At 38.6% G+C, this 24,395-nt stretch overlaps 2 protein-coding genes and 1 long non-coding RNA gene across 3 annotated transcripts; 2 read left to right on the plus strand and 1 right to left on the minus strand.

The window, feature by feature from the left end:
- Positions 1-348: 348 nt before the first annotated feature.
- On the plus strand, positions 349-723 carry LOC127956134 (uncharacterized). The gene is made up of 3 exons (XR_008153500.1): positions 349-476; positions 507-536; positions 657-723. It is a non-coding gene; the product is annotated as an uncharacterized LOC127956134 (long non-coding RNA).
- Positions 724-3,929: 3,206 nt separating this feature from the next.
- Positions 3,930-11,750, minus strand: LOC127956038 (gastrula zinc finger protein XlCGF8.2DB). Its single transcript, XM_052553792.1, has 3 exons — positions 11,675-11,750; positions 11,039-11,177; positions 3,930-6,723 (listed from the first exon to the last, which is right to left on the minus strand). The coding sequence occupies exons 2-3, from the start codon at positions 11,109-11,111 to the stop codon at positions 5,891-5,893; spliced, it is 906 nt and encodes a 301-aa protein (XP_052409752.1). The 5' UTR covers positions 11,112-11,177; positions 11,675-11,750; the 3' UTR covers positions 3,930-5,890.
- A 718-nt stretch (positions 11,751-12,468) lies between these two features.
- Positions 12,469-23,489, plus strand: LOC127956039 (gastrula zinc finger protein XlCGF7.1). Its single transcript, XM_052553793.1, has 3 exons — positions 12,469-12,674; positions 13,011-13,110; positions 17,353-23,489. Exons 2-3 carry the CDS (start codon positions 13,026-13,028, stop codon positions 18,165-18,167), a joined length of 900 nt encoding a protein of 299 aa, XP_052409753.1. The 5' UTR covers positions 12,469-12,674; positions 13,011-13,025; the 3' UTR covers positions 18,168-23,489.
- The last annotated feature ends 906 nt before the right edge of the window (positions 23,490-24,395 follow it).

The following is a 24,395-nucleotide window of genomic DNA, read 5'->3' on the forward strand; positions in this document are numbered from 1 at the left end:
ATCACTGTGTTCTGTTTGTCGGATCACGCCACTTGTGTCCGGTGTAGACCTGGAGTGCGTTTTTTTAATGGTTTATGTTACAGCCCTGTTTGTTTTTAATGTTTTTAATGTTTTTATAAAATATCTTTATTGACTGCATGGTCATATCATCGTATTATTTACTGTCATGCGACCTACATTACTGCAGGTTGCTTTTTGGTGGATAAGCTGTGTTTGTAGTGATGTCCGATATGCAAACTTTTCGTTCAATTTAACCGGTTCATCTTAGTGAACCGGTTGAACCAGTTCACCAAATCAAACTGAATTGTTTGAAAAGGTTTGCGTCTCCAATAAGCATTAATCCACAAATTACTTAAGTTGTTAACTTTTTTAACGTGTTGATGGCCGCCAGCCCAGCACCACTGCACAATAGGGTGGCCACAGTTGATCTTCCAGAGTCAAGTCAGGTCCCCGCTAACCGTCCAGAGTCAAGTCAGGTCCCTGCAAACCGTCCAGAGTCAAGTCAGGTCCCCGCGGACCGTCCAGAGTCAAGTCAGGTCCCTGCAAACCATCCAGAGTCAAGTCAGGTCCCCGCTAACCGTCCAGAGTCAAGTCAGGTCCCCGCAAACCGTCCAGAGTCAAGTCAGGTCCCCACAAACCGCCCAGAGTCAAGTCAGGTCCCCGCAAACCGTCCAGAGTCAAGTCAGGTCCCCGCAAACCGTCCAGAGTCAAGTCAGGTCCCCGCAAACCGTCCAGAGTCAAGTCAGGTCGCCGCAAACCGTCCAGAGTCAAGTCAGGTCCCCGCAAACCGTCCAGAGTCAAGTCAGGTCCCCGCTAACCGTCCAGAGTCAAGTCAGGTCCCCGCAAACCGTCCAGAGTCAAGTCAGGTCCCCGCAAACCGTCCAGAGTCAAGTCAGGTCCCCGCAAACCGTCCAGAGTCAAGTCAGGTCCCCGCAAACCGTCCAGAGTCAAGTCAGGTCGCCGCAAACCGTCCAGAGTCAAGTCAGGTCCCCGCAAACCGTCCAGAGTCAAGTCAGGTCCCCGCAAACCGTCCAGAGTCAAGTCAGGTCCCCGCAAACCGTCCAGAGTCAAGTCAGGTCCCCGCAAACCGTCCAGAGTCAAGTCAGGTCCCCGCAAACCGTCCAGAGTCAAGTCAGGTCCCCGCAAACCGTCCAGAGTCAAGTCAGGTCCCCGCAAACCGTCCAGAGTCAAGTCAGGTCCCCGCTAACCGTCCAGAGTCAAGTCAGGTCCCCGCAAACCGTCCAGAGTCAAGTCAGGTCCCCGCAAACCGTCCAGAGTCAAGTCAGGTCCCCGCAAACCGTCCAGAGTCAAGTCAGGTCCTCGCGGACTGTCCAGAATCAGGTCAAGTCACCATTAACACCCATGAGTCAAGTAAAACCACAGTTAAACTTCTTGAGTCAAGTCACCAACGATCTTCATGATCCCAGTCAAATCACCACGGATCTACCAGAGCCTTATCACATCTCAGCCGAACTCTTAGAGACTCGTCACAGCTCAGCCGAACTTCCAGTGCCCTGTCACATCTCAGCCGAACTTCCAGAGCTCTCGTCCTATCCTTTCACGGCCATGGAGGCTGTCTATGAGCTTTCATTCATTCCTGTCACGGCCACGGAGGCCAGCTACCATCTCATCACGGCCACGGAGGCTGCTATTAACCTGTTTATGTTCTCTGTTTCAATCCCACCTGACCACTGTGGTGGTCCTATGCTCCACCCTGGTGGGCTTCTGTCTCGTCTGTAGGTCTACATTTTCCCTTTGTTTCAAAGATTATAAATCACCTAAACAGAAAAATGCAGCAACTAAAAGTGGAGACCCAACTAAGTTTCTGAAGCCATACAAATATGCACTTATCCTAGAATTTATGATCCAACAGCTTCAGTACAGTGAGTTAATTCTTAATAATCATTACTTTACTTTTGCATTAATTTATTATTTTATCATCTATTTCAAAATCTCATGTGAATTGTAGTGCAGACCACATCTAAATATAGTTTTTATAGAACATCCAGTAACCTACCAGATGATTCAGAGGAGGCAAAGGATGCAGATGAGAGACAGCTAGAACCAAAAGGGCAGAAGAGAGCAGAACCAGGGAATAAATTCACCTCTGCATCCAAAATGAGTGCTGTTAGTGCTCCATCTGCAGTTGATGCTGCAATAATGGAGTATTTGAGTAGCAGGAAACACCATCAGGAGGATGAGCTTGATGCATTTTTAAGTCAGTGGCTTCCTTTGTGGGAAAAACGCCAGTGGATCCTCTTTTAACTGTATGTTACTATGGTTATAAATGTTTATAGGAAACGCATTAATATAGAACGTGATTAAACTGATCTGGAACTACCTGTGCAGATAAAACAAATTAATCATCACCTGCCAGCCAATCAGACTCATTTATGACAATGGCATAAATCGCTCAGCTCATATTACATAAAATCATGCAAATTATCATAGTTATATCTTGTTCTCAAAATGTTAATGTTAACAACATTAGCTTTGCATGACTACTTGTATTTAGTTTGTATTAACGTTACCTGTAGATTATTTGTTAAAAATGCCATTCATTTGTTAGAATAATATGAGTGCTGATTTTTCTTCTGCTGAGATTGACAGATGTGCAGTATCCTGCACCGCAGCCAATCAGAATTTGTCCAATTCCTCCCATCCACTGTGCTGAGAGTTCGTCAGAGCACCGATGCGGTCACCAAACTTCTGCAGTTGCGTGGACTTTCACAGGTGTTGGGCGTCAATGAAGTGTGTGATATTTGATCTTTGTAACTATTACGTGCATTACATTTACCGTATTTTTCGGACTATAAGTCGCACCGTATTATAAGTCGCATCAGTCCAAAAATATGTCATGAGGAAAAAAACATATATAAGTCGCACTGGACTATAAGTAGCATTCATTTAGAACCAGAACCAAGAGAAAACATTACCGTCTACAGCCACGAGAGGACGCTCTATGTTTTCAGTGTAGACTACAGGAGCACTGAGCAGCATCTTTGGCAGCATAGAGCCCCCTCTCATGGCTGTAGACGGTAATGTTTTCTCTTGGTTCATTTCTCTTGGTTCATTTCTCTCGGTTCATGTCAAAGTTTTAATTTCTAATTATTCTTATATTGTAAATAACCTAATGCTTATGTGTGTGGACCCAGCTCAGACAAAGCACTGCTGTATTCTACTCTATGTGATAGCCAAATGGGAATGCTGTTTAAAATATCTTAGGTACAATGTGTATTTTGTTCATTATGTGTAGTAGATATATGTACAGCGTCTTGAGAAATGTTAGCTGCTACGTTGTTCAAGAATTTTCATAATAAATAACCAGGGTAAACAACTCTCATGCATTGGGTGCGAGACATGCTTCAAGCTGTCTCACGCTCTTACTGTGCCCATGTAAATCTCACGCCAAATTGGGAACACTGATTGTGATATGAAACGGTCTTAGCTTTCAAATTTTGTACGTTTTAATACTAAATTCTAATAAGAAATACCAATTTGGCATAATGTGGTGTAAATCATAAAATGTAGCACTTCACTTAAAACCAGAGCCTTTGAAAAACACCAAGTTGCGGCAAGCTTTTATGTCGCTGGGGTAAATATGTATTGCAAATTTTAGTTCAGTAATATTTATTTAATATTTTGAGGAGATTTTTGGTACTAAATGCTATTTGTGCAAAATTTTGGTCCATTAATGACTTTAAATATTGTTTTTCTAATAATTGTATTATTTATATTACAATTAGAGTAATATTTAAGGTTAAAGTAGAGGAAATGGTTTTAAATTCCAATGCAAAGAGGACAATTAGAGTCATTTTGTTGTCAGAAAAAAAAAAAGCAAAATCATTTGTAATGCCATGGTTTACCCACTAGGTACATGTATGGCTCTTTACTAAATATATATAGAATATTGCAAGTCTTACCTGACTTAGCTATTCATATACTTGGACCTCATTATCATTTTAGTTAAAAAATGTGCCATTATTTAAAAAATGCTTTATTGACTGAAGTGTCTTAGATCTAGCTGTTATGCTTTCAAATTTCATGCCATTTGTATGTAATTTCACAGTATTTTCACCTCCTTAATTACTACACTACTTGTGCAGTCATTCTTCCATGGTTAAATTTACTCAGGCTCATGCCATTTGTATGACGTGATAATGACACCCAGATGCCTCCCAGATGCACTCAACCACTTTTATTCACGGTTTGACATGCAGAATGACACACCTGCACAAAAACTGCCCACACCTTCCAACGACCAGGTTCTCTATCTAGGATTAATCCACACAAGGCTGCAGGTCCTGACGACACACCTGGCAGTGTACTGAAAGACTGGGCTGCACAGCTGACAGATGTCCTAACAGATATCTTCAACACCTCGCTAAGCCAGGCAGTCGTCCCCACATGTCTCAAATCCAAAACAAATCATACCTCAGTACCAAAGAAATCACCTGTGCCCTGTCTAAATTAAACAGTCCCATAGCACTAATTCCAATCATTATGAAGTGCTTTAAGAGGTTAGTAATGCACAACATCAAAACCAGCCTCCCCAACACACTCAATCTGCTCCAGTTTGCATACCGTCCAAACTGCTCTACAGATGATGCATTTTCATCCACCCTCCACCTGGCTCTTACCCACCTAGAAAATAAAGACTCATATGTCCGAATTCTGTTCATCGACATCAGCTCAGCATTCAACACAATAATCCCACAACACCTTATTTATAAACTTAACCTGATGGGCCTTAACAGTTCCCTCTGTAATTGGATCCTGGACTGGAAGACCTCGGTCAGTCCATGTCGGCCACAATACCTCGAGCACTACCACACTGAGCAAGGTGCCCCACAAGGCTGTGTACTCAGCCCGCTGCTCTTCATGCTGCTGACCCACGAATGCACTGCCAAGTTCAGCTCCAACCAAATCATCAAGTTTGCAGATGACACAACTGTGGTAGGTCTCATCAGCAACAGCGATGAAACACACTGAAGAGAGGAAGTGGCACAGCTTGCTGAATGGTGAGGGTGCTGTTGTGGCTTGTTGGAGAGTGACATGGTGTTGGTGCCCAAGGTGAGATCCTCTGTGATCAGGGAATTTGGTTCTGCTGACTCTCTCCACAGTCGAGCTGTTGATGGTCAGTGGGGGTTGGTCAACAGAGTTTCTCCTGAAGTCCATCAGTCCTAGTGCCACACCATAATAATTTCATTTTATTCCAACTGATGACTATCCTTTTGAATAACGTAAGCAGTATGTGGCCAATTAAAAAGAATAGTATACAACCTGTTTGCTTTTTTTGGGAAGAAAATAAAAATGATTACATATTTTCAGTCCTGTATCTTACCATCCAGAGGAGGTAAGAGGACAGAGTATGGAATTGGAGTGAACAGAGCAGTGTAGTAGATTGCACATTAAAAGGCTAGTTCACACAAAAATAAAAATTATGTCATTGTTTACTTGCCCCTCAAGTTGATCCAAACCTGTACATTCCTTTTTTTCTGCTGATTGCAAAATAAAATATTTTTGAATGAATATTTTTTGCCTACATTATGGATAGAAATACAAAGCAAGCCAATGGTGACTAGAAACCATTTGGATACCCACATTATTGAATAGATCTTCTTTTGCATCCAGCACAAGATATATGTTCTTCAATATTTTATTGTAATTCAATAAAATCAAGAACCTGTGCTTTGCTTTTTTTTTTTTTATTCTTTTGTAACCTTTATTTTACTGACAGAATTACAAACATTGGGATGTAACCAAAATATAAGTTACAGAATTTGGTTATTATTCCAGTTTTGAAACATTCCGTTATAAGCAGGTGAAGGCATTATGATTTAATAAATAAGCAGGCATCCTTCGGTTTGAATGGGCATGACACCTCGGGTTAGGAGGTGTACGTCTCCTCGGTGTGAATCCTCATGTGCCTTTGTAGGCTTCCGTTTACTGAAAAACATTTTCCACACAGTTTACAAGTGAAAGTCTTCTCTCCAGTGTGAATCCTCATGTGCTTTTTTAGGCTTCTGTTTATTGAGAAACATTTCCCACAATGTTGACAGGTGAAAGGCTTCTCTCCAGTGTGAATACTCATGTGGACTTTAAGAGGTCCATGTTCGATGAAACATTTTCCACACAGTTTACAAGTGAAAGGCTTCTCTCCAGTGTGAATCCTCATGTGCCTTTTTAGGCTTCCGTTTATTGAGAAACATTTTCCACAATGTTGACAAGTGAAAGGCTTCTCTCCAGTGTGAATCCTCATGTGGACTTTAAGGTTTCCATATACAGTGAAACCCTTTCCACACTGTTGGCAGGTGAAGGGCTTCACTCCATCGTGAATCCTCAAGTGGACTTTAAGGTTTCCATATTCAGTGAAACCCTTTCCACACTGTTGGCAGGTATAAGGCTTCTCTCCAGTGTGTATTCTTATGTGGGTTCTAAGAGTTTGTCTGTGTGTAAAACCCTTTCCACACTGAGGGCAGGTGTAAGGCCTCCCTCCAGTGTGAATCCTCAAGTGGATTTTAAGATTTCCTTGTTGATCGAAACTCTGTCCACACTCTTGGCAGGTGAAATGACCTCTAGATCCAGTGTTTTGAGATGAATTTTTTTCAGTGGTTGACCAACTGAATGATTTTTGTCCAGTTACAAAATCATGTTTCTTATGCTGACTTTTATCTTGCATGTCATTCAGTTCTACTCTTTCCTCTTTCAGCCCCATCATGTCTAGGATGAAAAAAGACATTAAAATACAAGTTAACATATAGTTATGCCATAAATAGCCATTAAAGTTCAAAATGGTGGTCAAATTCAGCTTGTGGAGGATCACAGTCCTGCAGAGTTTAGTTCATACCTGCTCTATCGCTTACCAACACCTGCATTAGTTTTCAAGGAACTAAACTCTGCAGGGTTGGGAGCTTGACATTGGTGGTCTAAAACATTAATGGGTTAGTTCGCTCAAAAATGAAAATTATGTCATTAATAACTCACCCTTATGCTGTTCCAAACATGTAAGGCCTCCTTTTATCTTCAGAACACAGTTTAAGATATTTTAGATTTAGTCCCAGAGCTCTCAGTCCCTCCATTGAAGCTGTGTGTACGGTCTACTGTCCATGTCCAGAAAGGTAAGAAAAACATCATCAAAAGTAGTCCATGTGACATCACCAAAAGAATCAGTTCAGACGCTCTGTGTGTCGGTCTGCTTCACACTGAATCACACATGCGCAGTATCATCAGCTCCTCGGTTCTCGAATCGGACGCGTCTGACAGAAACGGTTCTTCACTCGTGAACGAGTCAGTCTATTGTTCGTTATCTGGCTCGGCTCGGTGTTCATCACAGCAGTTCAGTCAGTGTGCTGTTTGAGTACATGAATTACTCTGGGATATTGGTTTGTTTGAACTCAGAGGAAGTGTCAGCCACATTAAACAAGTTAACATCTTAAGTCATTTGTGGATTAATGCGTATTGGAGACGCGAACCGTTTAAAACGATTCAGTTCGATTTGGTGAACTGAATGATTCGTTCGTGAACCGGATATCACAAACTGCTTTGATTTGAACTCTCTCTCACAACAGACACGGAAAAGAAGACAATGCTGAATAAAGTCGTTGTTTTTGCTTTTTTTGGACCAAAATCAATTTTCGATGCTTCAAAAAATTCTAACGGACCCTCTGATGTCACATGGACTACTTTGATGATGGTTTTCGTACCTTTCTGGACATGGACAGTAGACCGTACACACAGCTTCAATGGAGGAACTGAGAGCTCTCGGACTAAATCTAAAATATCTTAAACTGTGTTCTGAAGATAAAAGCAGGTCTTACATGTTTGGAACAGCATAAGGGTGAGTTATTAATGACATAATTTTCATTTTTGGGCGAACTAACCCTTTAAAAGAATATTGTCCTTTCTCAGTTCAGGATTTTTGAAGCCGATCACAGAAAGCAGTATCTCCCAAACTATCACAGATACCTATCTTTTTATTTTTAGTGACGATCCAGTCAAGATTTTTAAATCCAGACAATGTTATCTAAAATTCTTTTTCCAGTATATATTTATTTTTTTACACAGTACAGTAATATAATCTTTCATAGATTCGTAGAAATCGAAATAATGGATAAATGTTGTGTTTGTGGTAAACAGCCATGGATCAGTAGCAGACTCTTTGTGTAAAAGCACAGTCCGTTCTACTTCCCCTCTTACAAGAGTAACTGCCCCATTTTCAAAAAATGAAATTCAGGCCATGATTATATCTCTAAAAAACATGGGATCACGAAGAACGGGAGCTTTAATACTTGTGTCAGAAATTATTTAAATGCAAAACCAAAAAAAAAAACTTTTTTTTCTTTTTCTTTTTTCTGTTGCTTGTTTTGAATACTGCGCATGGACAGAGGCATTACTAAATTTTTGCGGAGTTTAGAGTGACAAATCATACCAGCGTACTTTGAGGGCAAATTGCGTAGCCGCTACGCAAAAAACGTACAGGTTGGCAGGTCTGGAATTTCAATAACGTACTTTCTAAATGCAATTTAACAGAATGAATCTTGCAGTGAAAGAATGCACTCTAAATGCGAACACAATCCATTCTAAACTACTAGAGTTCAATAACATAATGTATGTGTGTCGTAACATCTAGCTATTGGGGTGCCTCAATGCTAAGTGCTTGGACCTCTTGTCTTCTTTAATAATTATAATTTAATAATTCCTTACATTTATATAGCACTTTTCTAGGCACTCAAAGCCCTTTACGTTGTCAGGGGGTGTGCAGTGTGCAGCATCCACCTGGATGATGCGACGGCAGCCATATTGCACCAGAACGCCCACCACACACCAGCATACAAGTTCAAGTTCAAGTCTGCTTTATTGTCAATTTCCACATGTACAGTACATACATACAGAGAATCGAAATTGTGTTACTCTCAGACCCCGGTGCATACAGATAAAATTTACATTAAAGCCTAAAAATCTTGATCAAATATAAAATGTAGATACAACTATAACTGCACATGATCACTAAGACTTGTCATTCAGAAACATAGCTTTTCATATCATTGCTGTGCTAATGACATTCAACTCCACCTTCTCAGTCCAGCTTAATGTGAACATAACTTCTTGAGGGTTAAAGGGCTATCACTTTCAGCTTAACCCAGCCTAGACAGAATTGCTTGAGATTTTGGTCAACTCGGACCGCGAAAAAATCAAAATAAAATATTGTACCCGATCCGCTTCCTGACCCGCATTTTCTAAAAGCAGTAAATGCTCATCGTAGCGTCATTGGGCCATGGGAACATAGGCAAAACTAACCAGGCAAAAAAAAAAAACTTAATTTATTATAATTTTGTCAAGAATTATAAAAACAAAATCGTCATTAAGCTCATAATTTGTACTAAAATAGTCTAGTCTGGCTATGTCTATTTGTATTCTTCTGCAAGGTCAGCAGCAGACATTGAGGCTCGGGTTTGTTCCGATCAGAGCTCGTGAGCGGAGAGCACATTTCTGAATATCCCGATCTGCTCGCTCATTCCGTGCGGTCTTCCTCAACCCAGAATGGCCTGCTGGTTCCAAAATATGCAAGCAGTCATTTAATTGAGTAGTAATAAACTGGTGTTTTCTGTGTCGCTACAAAGATGAAGTTGACGATGCAGACTCGACATGAACGCCAGAGAGAAATGCACATTTCATATGAATTACATCATCAGAGAGTAGTCCATTTATTTTGGTTTGAATATTTTAGTTTAAAAGAAGACATTTCAAGCTTTCTGTAATACATAGCCTATATTTCTCAAATCTGTGAGACACAAGCTGAGTTTCTGCGTCCTCCGGATCACATGCAATGCAAGTGATCGTGCCGGCGTCTTATTACATTGTCTTTACACAACTTAATGAAGTCATCAAAATCATGTTTTACCAAAAATTGTAACGTTGCTCCCCATGCAGTCTTCTTTGACACCTCCATCTCTACGTGCAGACTGAGCTTGTGCGTTATCTTCATGCCAGTTATTTAGCCAATAAAGTGTAGGCCTATGTATTTAAAAAAATTGTCTAGTACTAGGACCCGACTGACCGCGACCCGAATATCATTAAAGATATTTTTGAATGACGGCGACCGCAGGCACCCGCTCATTTTGGATCAACCCGCGCATCACTGAAGACAGAGCGCCCTCTCGCGGCTGGAGACGGTAATGCTTTCTCTTGGTTCTAAATAAATGCGTCTTATAGTCCTGTGCGACTTATATATGTTTTTTTCCTCATCGTGACGTATTTTTGGACTGATGCGACTTATACTCAGGTGTGACTTATAGTCCGAAAAATACGATAACAACAATTAAGTGTATTTTTATGATAGCACTGACTGTAAAGAGACTAATGGAATCCTCAAAAGAGCCTCACACAACTCTGTGCTTTTGTTCTCTTTTATTTAAATTTTTAGTTTAGTGAATTTCAATTCTGGTTTAAAAGCCCTATTTTTGTTTTTTGATTGCAATGTTACAATGTTAGAATGAAATGTGACTTTAACCCTTTTTTGCACAAAATATAAAGGCTTACATGGTAACGTTCACTTTATTTGTATTCATAGCCTTTAATATGTATTGTTTTGTTGGACAACATTAGGCAGTAAGTATATATTAAATACAGATTTTTTTAAATAAAAGTACAAATAAAAAATACAGAGAGATATATTGCATATTACAAATTCGGCCAGAAAATCCTGAGATACGAATCTTTGCCCATATCTCCCAGCCGTACTATGTTATATCTTATTTTGTTTTCCACAGGAGAAGGTCACTCAGGTTTGGAATGACGTGAGGGTTAGGAAATGATTTTCTGCATTCTAGCTCAAAATACTTTCAAATGCACTTCTATGTGACAAAAATGTATGATTAAGTGTGTTGATTTTATAGACAAACCAGTTTGCAGTGATGGCAAAGCTACACTTGTGATACCTCGTGAGATGCCTGAGACACTCATATGACTTTCTTTAAAAATACTTTTCATTTCTGTTGAGAATAAAGTGAGTTCAGCTTTGAGAATGAAAACCAACCTGTTTGTGTCTCAGTATCTTCATGTTTGACTTCAATCTTAATGTCTTCACTCTCCTGTTTAATAATCTCCATCTTTATAATCGTGTGTGGATCTCAGCTGTTTCTCCAGTTGTTTTCTGTGCGTTTGTACACTTTGTCCTGTTTAAGAAAATAAATAAACACAAAGTAAATCTCTGGTTGTGTCTCAATCAGCTCCCTAGTTCAGTAGTCAGCACACTGGTGAGGGAGTCAGTCAGAGAGAGAGAGTTAATGACCTGTAATATAACAACAAACTAATATAATAAAATAAAAATAATATTAAAAAATAATAATAAAAAAAATAATAAGGCGTATATATATATACAGTGCGCGCTGATTCGAATCACTGAATCGTTTCAAGCATCGATTGATTCAGTTGACTCGTAGTTTGGGAAAGCTTCGTTTCTCCATCCAGTGACTGAATTCATCTTTAAGGTGGAGAGAAATGAGATGCACATTATCTGTGTCTCATGAACTTTACGAGCACAACATATCCTTTGTTAATGTCAGATAAAGCATTACAATGCTAATAACAACTTATTCATTTTACAGTTGCTGCCAAATTTACTGAATGTTTAATATCCATTAAAACCATTTAAATGATTAAAAACACAAACCTGTCTTCATCCGAATCACAACAGATGCAGGAGCGCAGCCCTATGACGTCACGCCACAAATCCAAAATAAAAGTCCCCTTCACACACTGCTCCCTAAAATCACTCCAGTTCATAGACAATTACACATAAATACACTTAAATAATACAATGGATGAGAACAGAGTTTATTTCTTGGTTGATACAACTTATACATAAAAATTTCCACAGAAAATGACTTTTAAAAGTGACCCATGACAGTGTTGCATTACTCCTTAAAAAAACATTTCATTAAGTACTTTCTATAAGAAGTAATGCATTACATTGCATTTGGGCTGAGTTTGCTCATTTGTTTTTTAATAAAAACCCTTGAAGTATTACAAAAAATTGGCTTCATGATTTGTGTCAATACAGTGTTGTCAAGAGATGCTGTTTGATCCATCTAATGATGTATCTATGTACATACATAAGATACACAAGAAACATTACAAACTTTTATTTTATTTTTTGGTAAAACTCCAGAGCTTTTTGTTAAGTTCAGAAGGTGTAATTTTAGACACTATTAATTTGATTACAAATAATTTGTATTAGTCTGAATCAGTAGTTATTTTATTGCATACATTGCATTATTAAAGTATTAACGGTTACATTTCATTAAGTCACATGATATTTTTCGCCTTTAAGACAGAATCTCACACAATTTCTTTGTATGGTTTTCAGTTGTTAGTGTCATCACACGATTGAACGTCATGTATTCAATTATGTATTTTTCCTCTATTTCTGAACCGGGCTTTTATTTTGGTTTGACGGAATGACGTCATAAGCCGGCGCCGCGCTCCCACTATTTGTTGTGATTCGGCTGAAGACAGGTTTGCGTTTATTAAGCGTTTATAGTGATATAATTAAACGCAATCCATTTGGCCACGACAAATGTGTAGGAGTCTTGTGTAATCAATCTAACGTTAACATCAATGCTTGTTATTTAGTGCGAGTAAAGCGCATCCAACACATCAGGAACAGAAAGGTGCGTCTCATATATCTATATATATCTCATTATCAATCAGTTTATCATGAACACGAGTTCAGTCACTGACACACAAACAGAAACATGTGGAATGAGCACCTTTACAAACCAACTGAGAATGTTTTTGACGAAACTGGACTCTGAAATGTGATCCATACATCAATAATCACACATTAAAGCCTAAATATGAAGAGTCTGACCTATTTTATTAATGAATAGTGTTAGTGTTTGTGGTTAGTCAGGTCATCTCACTGAACTAGAACTGATTGAAACACTCAGAGACTTAGTTGTCATTGTCATTTCTTTATTTCTTAATTATTCTGATCTTAAACACAGATACGTGTGATAAAGATGGAGTTTATTAAAGTGGAGACTGAAGACATCAAGATTGAAGACACATTTGACGTGAAGCTTGAAGATACGGATGAAGATATAGGTTGGTTTTGATCATCAAAGCTGTGAATCTGCAGAAGTCATGTCGTGTGAGTGTGATAATTAAAGTGGTTTTATTAGACGTGGAGCAGGTCTCTTCATGTGGACAGACGTGAGATCACACGACCAGACAAATACTGACGCTGCCTTCAAGTGCAGCTGAGAAGATGTGAAAATGTTTCCTATTATTATTTAGTTATTAGTGCATTATTGCTGTTTGATGATTATTGATGAGATCATTGACCGTGGCAGCTGTAACAGGAATGCACAGATCTATTAGCACATGTGAGAATAGTTTCCCTGCTCTGAAAACACAACACACTGCGTTTACATCAGTTTCATGTCATAGAAGTTCATAGAATTTCACCATGAGTTTCAGCTGTGGCGGTTCTAGGATTTGTCTGTAACAGGGGCCATTAAGCGCAAAAAAGAGGAGTATTTGGAGAAGCTCTCATGCATCCAAAACATCGACCCATACGAGCTCCCTGCAGCAGCACAGAGACCTGGACCATTTACCTCCGTGCACAAATATGGACATTGTGAATTATCTTGTTTATGATGTAAGTCACCTTGCATTCACGCTGTTAATTGCTTTAATCTAACCAGGACATTTTCATCCTACAATCACACATTTAACTACCCTAGCTAACCCAGAACTGGTTTGTCCACTTTGCAGCCCCCAACACAAAAACCTGGTACAGTATGTGTCCTAAACATACTAAACACAGCTTTAGCCTACATCAAAACATGTTGGAAACGTTCGTATACATTGAACATCTCGTTACAATCTAGTGTTAACGAAACAGTCGCAGTTATTTAAGTTACTTTGTCATTTTGGTCAAGAAGTGTCTGCTAAATGCAATGTGTAATTACAACACGCTAAAACGCATGTGAACAAACTTACTTTGTCCAGTGCAATGCTGTTTTCACCACCTGAAGGCTTGTAGATGGACCCATCCACAGCAGAAAACCTCGTAACTTTCCAAAGACTTGTGGCTTTTAAACTCCTGCATTGTGTAGTAACTTACACCAAAAACAAGATAATTCCCAATGTCCATATGTGTGCACGGAGGTAAATGGTCCAGGTCTCTGTGCTGCTGCAGGGAGCTCGTATGGGTCGATGTTTTGGATGCATCAGAGCTTCTCCAAATACCGCTGTTTTGCGCTTGGTGTAACCTAAAAAAACTGTATTCCATTGTTCCTATGTGTTCCATATGTATCGTGTGAGGTACTGGAGCAGTTTTAACGCAGCAGTAACTTCCAGGCATTGGTTTGGGGGTGTAATTGCATCTGTGATCGTTGTAAAGAATTCTCCGGTTGCTCTTCTTGTCAACGATTGATGGAACGGGGGCCAATCAGATTTCAGCAGGGGCCAGGGCCCCCATGGCCCCGCCTCTAGAACCGCCCCTGAGTTTCAGGAAATCAAGAAATCAAAAAAAGTCTGTCAGTGCGTGAGTTTCTGCATCTAATGCGTACTGCACTCCAAACGTGGAAATGAAAGGATAACTAAAGTAAAACAGTGAAATAGCGGTGGGTGGAGGCACAGGTCAACCAATACACACACATCTCACAGCGTGCATATGTGCACTGAATCGCACCGCGTTTGTCTCTAGCGCACACACCTGCCAATATAAGCTCGTTTTTTCCTAAATGTGCTCAATCAAGATTTTTAAAAATAGAGAGTACATTTTATATATTTCAATTCCGGCGTAAAAATCAAGGAACTGTGCTGCCGCAGTTATTATGCCGGAATTGAAAAATAGGTCTTAATCATATCGGCCTAGAAAATTGCAACTTTTCATTTTACGCTGGTCTTAGTACACAATATAACTACAGAAGACCCAAGTCTTAAATAGGAAAAATATCGAAGCTCTTTGGTCATTTTTGAAGACTATTCTACTGGTCTATTAGGATTCAATTATGTATGCTAAGCTATGCTAAAAGTGCTATTGCCAGAGCCGGAGATCGTTTGAATGGATTCAAAAACAGTAAGACTCAATTTATTAACTTTGGGGGAGTTGGAGAATGAGCTTATTTTCAAAAAAAGTGGAGTGTTTATTTAATTCACAGGTATTTCCAAGTCAGTTTAATTCCCGTTACATATTAATGTGCGGCTTTAATTAATGCACACTAACCAACACAAATCACTCGCACACTTAGAGAAAGTGAAGTCGGAGATTGCAAATTGTGCTTTGCACACATAAACTTGTTGTCAATGCTTCCCCGCATTTTTTATTATTAAAATAACCTAGATATAAATTTGCTAGATTATATTAGCTAACGAGGTGGTAAAATCACTTTTTTTTTTAAGTAGCCTAATTAATTGTTTGTAGAGCAAGCCGCAGATAATGCACCTTACTCTCAATTGATAATTAATTTTAAAAAATGCTAGAATTAATCTAAATAAATGTTTAATCACACTTTCATTTATTCTCTGTGTCTGATTTGAAGAGGACATATTGCGAGCACTCATAAGACGTAACCGATGAAAATTACTTTTTAAATTACCCATTCAGTAAAATATTGATTTACAAAGAGCAACACTAGATTTAACTTCTCTATAACTTGACAAGTGACCATTAAATAAGTGGGATAATCAACAGCTTGGCGTAAATTAAATTGTTTATATTTACAACACATTGCTCAGCTTCGCGTCGGGTGGTTCTTGGCCTCCATGTCATGTATTTAAAATCCTTTAATGCATGGCAAACCATTGATTATCCCTTACTTAAACCACTACTGCACATAGGACAAACAAAAATGCCAAGCTGACCTGATGCAGACACATACAGCTAAAGCTGACTGATATAATCTTGGTCTGGATCGAGATGTTAAAATGAGTGGGGCAGTCTCAAAACTGCCCAAATAGCTCCTGATTAGAATGTGCTGCAGTTCCACATTTCACCACAGATTTACAGTGTAAAATCACTGACCGAAGCTTGCGATTACTTTTAATATATCCTGCGCATTTTATGACTTAACATTGTCAAGAAAATCCAAAAAATGTTTGTTGCAGAATGCGGAACACATTCAGTTTATTTACTTATTCCGTTAATAGAATGTGTATTTTTATTCTATTTAACAATATTAATTTTAAATAGTGACAGACAACTTGTCTTTTTGTTCATTCATTTCTTATCTGGCCAGATGTTAGGCTCATGAAGGGTAATCACTTTATTTGCATTCTTCTCACAGCCTCAATGATTTGACACTGCAAGTTGTCATAGATCATTGGATCTCTTAGCACAACTTTTTGCTCTTTCAGTCGCGTTAATTGTTTTTACATTCCATCTCCATTATCACGAAACCACTACACACAACAGAAACAGCTCAGATCATGGTATCCTCCACTCAGCAGTTGTTAACTTGAGTTCCTGCTGCCGGTGTAACCAGGAAAACGTCCCGAGGGAGAAATTGGTTCTCTAGGAAACCACCCTGCTGGCTAGATCCTAGAAATAAGTGTAAAACCCACTTATTATGTGTCTTTAATGTATGGTTTACACATTTGAAAAACAGTTTAACATGAGCTAGCAGTAGGACTGTGCGGTAAATAACATTCTTGAAATTAGTTCAAATAATCTAATGCAAGAAAATTACAAACCATCTCATATTTGATGTTTTTAATACACTCCGTTAACTTAGAAATGTGTGTTTCTTCAGGCTGTGGGGAAATCCAAAACTCTGTTATAGGCGTAACAGTGAGATCTAATGATAATGTGTCAAAGAGGAAACAGAAAAGGAGAATTGCAGAGGGCCTGATATCGAGCCTTGCAGCACTCCATACTTATGTTTGATGACTCTCTTCATTTACACAAACAAAGTTGTCATAATCATATTAGGACATAAACCACATTCCTTTCTTGTCCAGGAATGTCTAGTAATTATCAAGCTATCCATGAGAGTGTTGTGATTATGCTGTCAAAGATCTAATAGCTCTAGAAGAAATATAACATAAGTAAGCTCAGTTGCTGGTTTACAATGGGGCTTAGATCCTGACTGATATCAAGACATCTGTAACACTGAACATTGTTGAAAGAACATTAAGACCAGGGATACCCCAAAGCCACAGTTTTCAGCTCCAACCCCAATTGAATCAAGGTCTTAAAAAATGACTAAAATTACTGTCCACAAGCTGGACAGTATAATTTGACCTTCCTTAATAAATGGCTTGCCTAATTTTGCCATTGTTACTCTCTTCTGTGCTTTTAAACAGGGTTTAACTTGTATCTGTCTCTTTTCATCCTAGACCTGATGGTGCTGATAGAGGAGAGTAGAGATCGGTATAAGAAACTTGATTGCAGTACTGGAGAAAACTCTTTAAGTTGTTCACCGACTGAAGAGAATTCATTACACAAAAAAGCTCGGAAGACTCGAATTAGAAATCCTGTCATCTGCCCAGAGTGTGGAAAGTGTTTCAGTCATCAAGGAAACCTTAAAGTCCACATGAGGGTTCACACTGGAGAGAAGCCTTTCACCTGCCCTCAGTGTGACATCAGTTTCACTCAGCAAGGAAACTTTGATCGACACATGAGAGTTCACACCGAAGAGAAGCCTTACAGCTGTGAACTGTGTGGAAAGAGCTTCACCGCACAACTTAGCCTTGACTTTCACATGAACAGTCACACCGGCGATAGGGCGTTTTCATGTGATCAGTGTGGAAAGCGCTTCAGACATAAAGCAGCCGTTGATAATCACAGGAAGATTCATTCAAGATTGGAGCGTTTTTCATGTCGTCAGTGTGGAATGAGTTACACAGACCCGAACCACCTCAGGAATCATGTAATAACTCACACTGGAGATGAGCCTTACATGTGTGAACACTGTGGAAAGGGTTTCACGGACAATCGATCCCTCAAGGTTCACATGGTAATTCACACTGGAGAGAAACCTTTCGACTGCCTTGAGTGTGGAAAGAGTTTCAAGTTTAAAGAAAACTTTCAGACTCACATGAGCGTTCACAGTAAAGAACGGTCTTTCATCTGCCCCGTGTGTGGAAAGATTTGCAAACCTAAAGGAAAACTTAAGCTTCACATGAAGCTTCACACTGGAGAGAGACCTTAAATGTGTATCCAGTGTCAAATCTAGCATCTGTGACATGTTCCTCAGTGTGATGAGATAAACACCAACACCAACTTTTTCTTTCACTGAAAAAGTGACATTTTTTGTCTTTGTGGGTTTCCTTTGTTTTGTTTTGATGTTAAATTATTAATAGCTGCATCCATGTCTCTGCTTCCTCATCTGCCTGACCATGACTCTTCTTTTTTTGCACTTTTTGACTGTCAGCATCCATTTCATGCACAAAACAATATATATATATATATATATATATATATATATATATATATATATATATATATATATATATATCAGTCCCTCCAGGATTTCGCTGAACTTTTTTCTGGCCTAAAATGACTGATTTTGCAGCAGCTTTTCTCAAAATTTACGGTGATATTTGTGGGATTTATTTTTATTTTGCATTGAAAATAATACCACAGACAACATTCTTCTATCACTGTTATGGTTTTCTGACTTGGAGAACCACTGTAGGTCTCCAGACTAACGTTTGTGACGCCAGCACTCGAGCCATAAAGACCTACAGAAAAAGGCTCCAGCACCTGACAGTAAAACACTAACACTAATCACACATTTACATCTTGGAGATGTCTATTTAATGTCTGCATTTACATATGCAAGATGGGTTTTTAAGAGTGCTTGTTCATCTGTTTCCTGTCAAGGAGTGGCCTATAAGTACTTCTCTGCAACCATCCACTAATGGTAATTTAATCTTTTATATTTTTAAAAAATTTGTTTGCTTTAGTCTACTATTAAGGATGTACACTTTAAAATCGTCACATTAAAAATAACTTTCAAATTCAGTAATACTTAAAGGTGCCATATGCAAAAATTGAGGTTAAAATATCCATAACATGACCTACATGCATCAAAAGAATGAGAAGAAATAAGGGCGATGATGTCATCAATAAAATGTCAAGTTATAGTGCTGCAGAGATATCAACCTTAATTAGCATTAGCATCACTAGCCCCGGCCCGACAGGTGTCGTAATACCAGTTTCGACCATGGGAGGTGGTATGCGGGCAACATAACCACCAGCCAACCTGCAATACACGAATAACTCGCAGGGCTTGTGGGCGTGTACTTGAACCTGATGTCAATCGTGTGGAAAGTACAGCCCACCAGTTCATTTCAGTTCAGGGAATAGAGAGAAAGGATGTCTCAAGCCCTTGGAAAGAGACCCCTACCACCACCACCCGCTACAGGGAAACAACCGCGCTCGGAATCACAAATCAAATCCGATAAGAAAAGGAGCCGAACCAAAGTAAACATCGGCACTGTTTTCAATCGCTGGAGACAACTGATGGACCATAAAGAAATGAGGTTCAACTCCGAACTTGCAACATTTCTAACAGTAAGTTAGATGCTGTTAGTATTTCGCTAGAAGTTTGTTTTATGTGTTTGTGTATTTGTTTTCGGGAAGTTATAACATAGCAATGTATCCAAGGCTGTTCGATAAACGTGCTTATGTTAGCGATGGCTAACCATAGCTGCATTTGATAATTAGCTAGCTATAACTTAACGTTACCCATTTTATTATATAAAAAATTGATGTGTGGCGTGAAAAAATTGATGTGTGGCGTGAAAGCGTGTGAAAAGAGTCAAAAAAGCTGAATGCGTCTTTGCTTGAGAGTTGGCACATTATTTCCCAAGCAGAATAAAGGACAGGTTGATTATTGCCGTTTAGCGTTTGTATTTATCTATGATGTGCCCCGTTTTGCGTACAGGGACATAAAAAATAAATTAAAAGTGATACGTGGACCAAGGTGTCTGAGATTGTTCATTTTAAGTAAAGGATCCTAATATTTCTTCCACAACAATATTTAATGAGGTTAACTTATTACTCCTTGTGGTTAGTCTGCACGAGATCAACAAGCTTGTTTGCTTTGCGGCCGCTTTAAATACAAAATAAGCATTCGATCTACGCTCACAAATCTTTCTGCAGCGTCGTGAGCAGAGCGGCAAGAACGATTTTTGATGCTCTAGACGCCGGTGGTGTGAACGCACAGTTAGGCTTCGGCTATGGCTGTAGTGTTGTTGTGAAAGTAGGGGCGGAGCACAGAGACTATGCCGTTTCTCTTTTGTTACTCTAGAGTAGACCAATTCACTTTATTGAGGCATACTGCCCCCATCTGGTATGGAATGTGGAGTATGACTTGATTTTTTTTGCCAAACATTACAGATGGCACCTTTAAAGCATTGGAGTGCTGGGAAAAGTTGTGTGAAGCATTTAAAATCACTCAAAAACATTAGACCATTTTTGCCACGAATTGTTCCTGTAGTTTTACTGTAAAGGCTGTTCATTACATTTTTGGAACTGAAAAACAACCTTTCTTAGACTGAATGCACATTGAGATGACGTCACGGGATGCGTCTAAGCCCCAATCCTTCCGAAAATTTGCAGCAATTGTGAAAATTGCAGCATTAGCTTGATTTGATTGATGTTGCAAAATCCTGGAGATTTTTAACTACTTTACTACACTGACCTCATCACATCTCAATATGATCTGCTTATAAATTTCTTCCACCAGCATGGGACTTGTTTGGTTTGACACTATGTTATCCCTGATTAAACTGGAGTAAAGTGGCAAGATTCTGCACCAATCGAGTCTCTTCCTGCATTTCATAAAATGTCTCTTTACCAAAATCACTTTCAAGTAAAGTCAGTTCCCCTCAGAGGCCATATTTGCATATGCAAAAGTTTAAGGATACCCACACTCCATAACCCTTCTCCCAACCAACGTATTCCGGTTAGCGTGATATATTTTAAAGTTTCTTGTTTGTTTTTCTTTTTGGAAAATGTTGAGGACAGATCATTTGCAAGATGCCTTCCAAATTTAGTAGAAGCAACATTAATACATTTAAGCTTCCCTATATCGCATACCTGAAATTGCAAGGAACCACTTCATTTCATCATATTTGAGTTGGTATAAATTGCATGGTTTGCGTTCTGACTGAGCAGATATTTTTGTCTATTCATTGATGTTTGATCATTAACCCACAACTGAAGTATGCCTCTAGTGAACAGCAGAATTCTCTTCAACTTCACAGGTGCTAGTGTGAATCTCCTTTCAGAAGAAACAAAGGATGGTCATGAACTCCCTGCATTTAATATTCTGCCATTGTTAGGAAACAGACATTTCCTGGAGACGTCTCACTAAAATGTTTTTCAGTAAGCTATTTGTGGATATAGATGAATTTCTAGACCCAAGATCTGAGTATGATTACACAGATTTAAAGGATGACTCAACGTGCATAAATGTGAATGATCCGTACAAACGCCACTTTGGGTGGAAACGTATTGCCATAAAAGTTCTGGATAAGTATCTGGATGAAAAGGCCTGGTTGGGCACGGATGGATGGAGGAGTTACTCAGTGGATGGCGAGTGGCATCATCTCTCATCATGAAACAAGCATGTACAATGTGAAGCCATGTGAAAAGACAGGAATAACCTACGATGTGATTCTGCAGAACTGAATCAATCCAAAAATGTGAAATTCTTGCATGAACCACGCCTGAAGAGAGAGAGATCATGGAGAAGTCCATTCGTTCTTCTGTAATTCTGTTTGAAGAGATTCTTCCCAGGTTCCTGCTGTCCTGACAATGAGGGGCCATGTGTGGACACTTACTGCTGAAGGAAATCTTGTCCTTCTTTATAATATTTTATTCAGTGTATTTCTCTATTATATGTTAACTGATGGGTGTTTTTGTTTTTCTTCTTAATTTAAAGGAAGATTTAAGCAACCTATAATACAAAAAAAAATCTATACACACACAAATATACTAAGATACATATGCACGATTGTTTAAATCCACTTTATAAGCACAGATTTGGTGGAATACCTTTATTTGCACTTTTTGATTTTAAATACCAAAAAGGAATGAGCTCTGACTGTTCCAGCACGTAATTAAAGCATGTGTTAGTTTCAGGTCATAACCAGTGATGAAAAAAAACCTAATTACAACTACTTTAAATTACGGTACTTGTGTTAAAAAAAAAAAAAGAAAAGAAAAAAAAGAAAAGTTCAATTTTGGTACATTAACCTGAATAAAAAAAAAAAAAAGTGTTTCACTTTCGCTAAAATTACACAGTGCAAAAAAAAAAAAAGGCAGTGGGATGATCTTAAGAGAGAGATTGAAGATCTTAATAAGCTTGATCAACAAGTATCATGTTAATGACAACCATGTGTAACCTCTAAACTAGGATTTATCGGAGCCCTGTTGTGTTTTATCTGCAGAAGATAGCATTGTCTTGCTGTTTTCAGGAGGAAACTGATTGTGTATTTCTCAAGTGAACCTGGGCCGATAAAACAAAAGGCTGAATTTAGAATAAAACATTTCTACAAAGATTAAAAAGGATGTCTTTTAAAGGAGTTTCATCAATTCGTCTGCATATATAAATCGTCCTGCCACATGACCTTATATTGTATATTGCATTTGCATCCACATGTAGGATAAGCAAAATGTTTAACATGAAATTATCAACAAAAAAACTTCATAAACCATCCACACTGAACAATTATATTTGGTTGTTTTATATAATCAGTTGTGATTTTCAGAAGAAATGTGACGTCGCTCCTAGCACACTGCCCAGCTTTACAAGCTTTGCTGTTGTTTTGGAGGAGGCGATTGTTCTCAAGACATTTCAGACCTCCAGTCTGCTATCTTACCTGTTTGGCCTTATCTTCACCTTGGATTTTTAATACCCAAACTCGAATACACTTTTGATGTAAGAAGGTGTTTATGGAAATGGGCACTCACTGCTCTGCAACGTACAGTCCCTGAAAACTAAACTCTTGCTGTGAACATATTTTGAATTAAACAAATAGCATCTTTATGATAAAATTTTAATTATTCAAAGGGATTGTAAAAACAATTATATTCACATTTTCTTATACATTTTTTTTAGTTGATTGTGCGTTTATTTATTTGTCATCTTACCAGATTCTTTAATAACTGTACCATTTTATTTGTATTTTTTAATTTTTTTTTATTTATTCTTTGTTTTTATTTTAATGCTGATTGCAATGTATTTTGTAAGGAGTATGTTACTCTGTTGAAAGGTGGGCAGACCATCCAGTGTTGAACTGCTGTGTTTTAAAGCTGCAGTTCTGAAAACTGTGTATTTTAAGTTTATTGGCGTTTTAATGTTTTAAACATTTATGGAATAGTCAAAGCCTTTATATGTTAAAAGGTTAAAAGTGAATCTTCATATATGCATCTTCATTTTTTTTTTTTTTTAGTATTATTTGACCTTGTTTGTATTTCTTTCTACATTCAAGATAATAAACAAAACTTGAAACCTGCAGTTATAGTTTTATTTTATAACATTGTGTAAATGCAAACTAGAACAAAACATCTTTGTCCGTAAAACTTGCACACAAAAAGTTCACAGAACACAATTTATTGAGACACACTAGAAAAGCATTTCAAGTTCTTTAACTAACAAAACTGTGTTAGCTGAACAAAAAAAGAGACGTGACCTTACTCAGTGACTTGAGTAAACTCAAGAGTTGTGCACGAAGAAATTTGAAGTTGTCATCCTTTCATTTTTTAAAGTGTAGGCAAGACTAGCACTCAGCACTCCCAAAGGTACTTGCCAATAGGAAGGGATACTAATAAGACAGAAAGAGACGTGATACCCCTGGGGAGTAGAGTAGTACTGTCTATTTCCTAATTACACTTGAGACAGCATCCATTTGCCAAGGTCTCAAATTCCCAGCACTCCCAAAGGTGCCTAACAGCAAGAAGTAGGACTGCACAATAAATTGCAATGAAATTGCTATTAGGCAAAAGCTGTATGTGAAGCATTGTTCTGTGATCAGTATTAAATTAAAATTAAAAAGTCTGTCACAATTCCTGGGCGGAGCTAATGACTGGGAATGCTGGTGCGTCTGGCTGCCGCTCCTCTCTCTGGTTTTATTGATTTTAATGTTTATTGGACTGAGTGTTTAAAGAGAGTTTTATAGCTTTGAAAGTTCCCTCTTAATATACACTCAATTGCATTGCGGAACTACGTTTTAATCTTTGGCCTGTTGTTTTTATTTTTGAACCATATCAGCTGGAATCAACTCTTCTGTTGCCGGGATCACGATACACGTTATCACATGATTGCCATTGGTGTGGATCCTTCCCTCATGGCTTTAAAGTAGGCTGCTTGCAATCTGCTGAGCCTAAAAAGGAACTATTATTTAGCGAAGGACACCCTTGGACA

This window comes from Carassius gibelio, chromosome B4, assembly GCF_023724105.1.
Source record: "Carassius gibelio isolate Cgi1373 ecotype wild population from Czech Republic chromosome B4, carGib1.2-hapl.c, whole genome shotgun sequence".
Lineage (NCBI taxonomy): Eukaryota > Metazoa > Chordata > Actinopteri > Cypriniformes > Cyprinidae > Carassius > Carassius gibelio.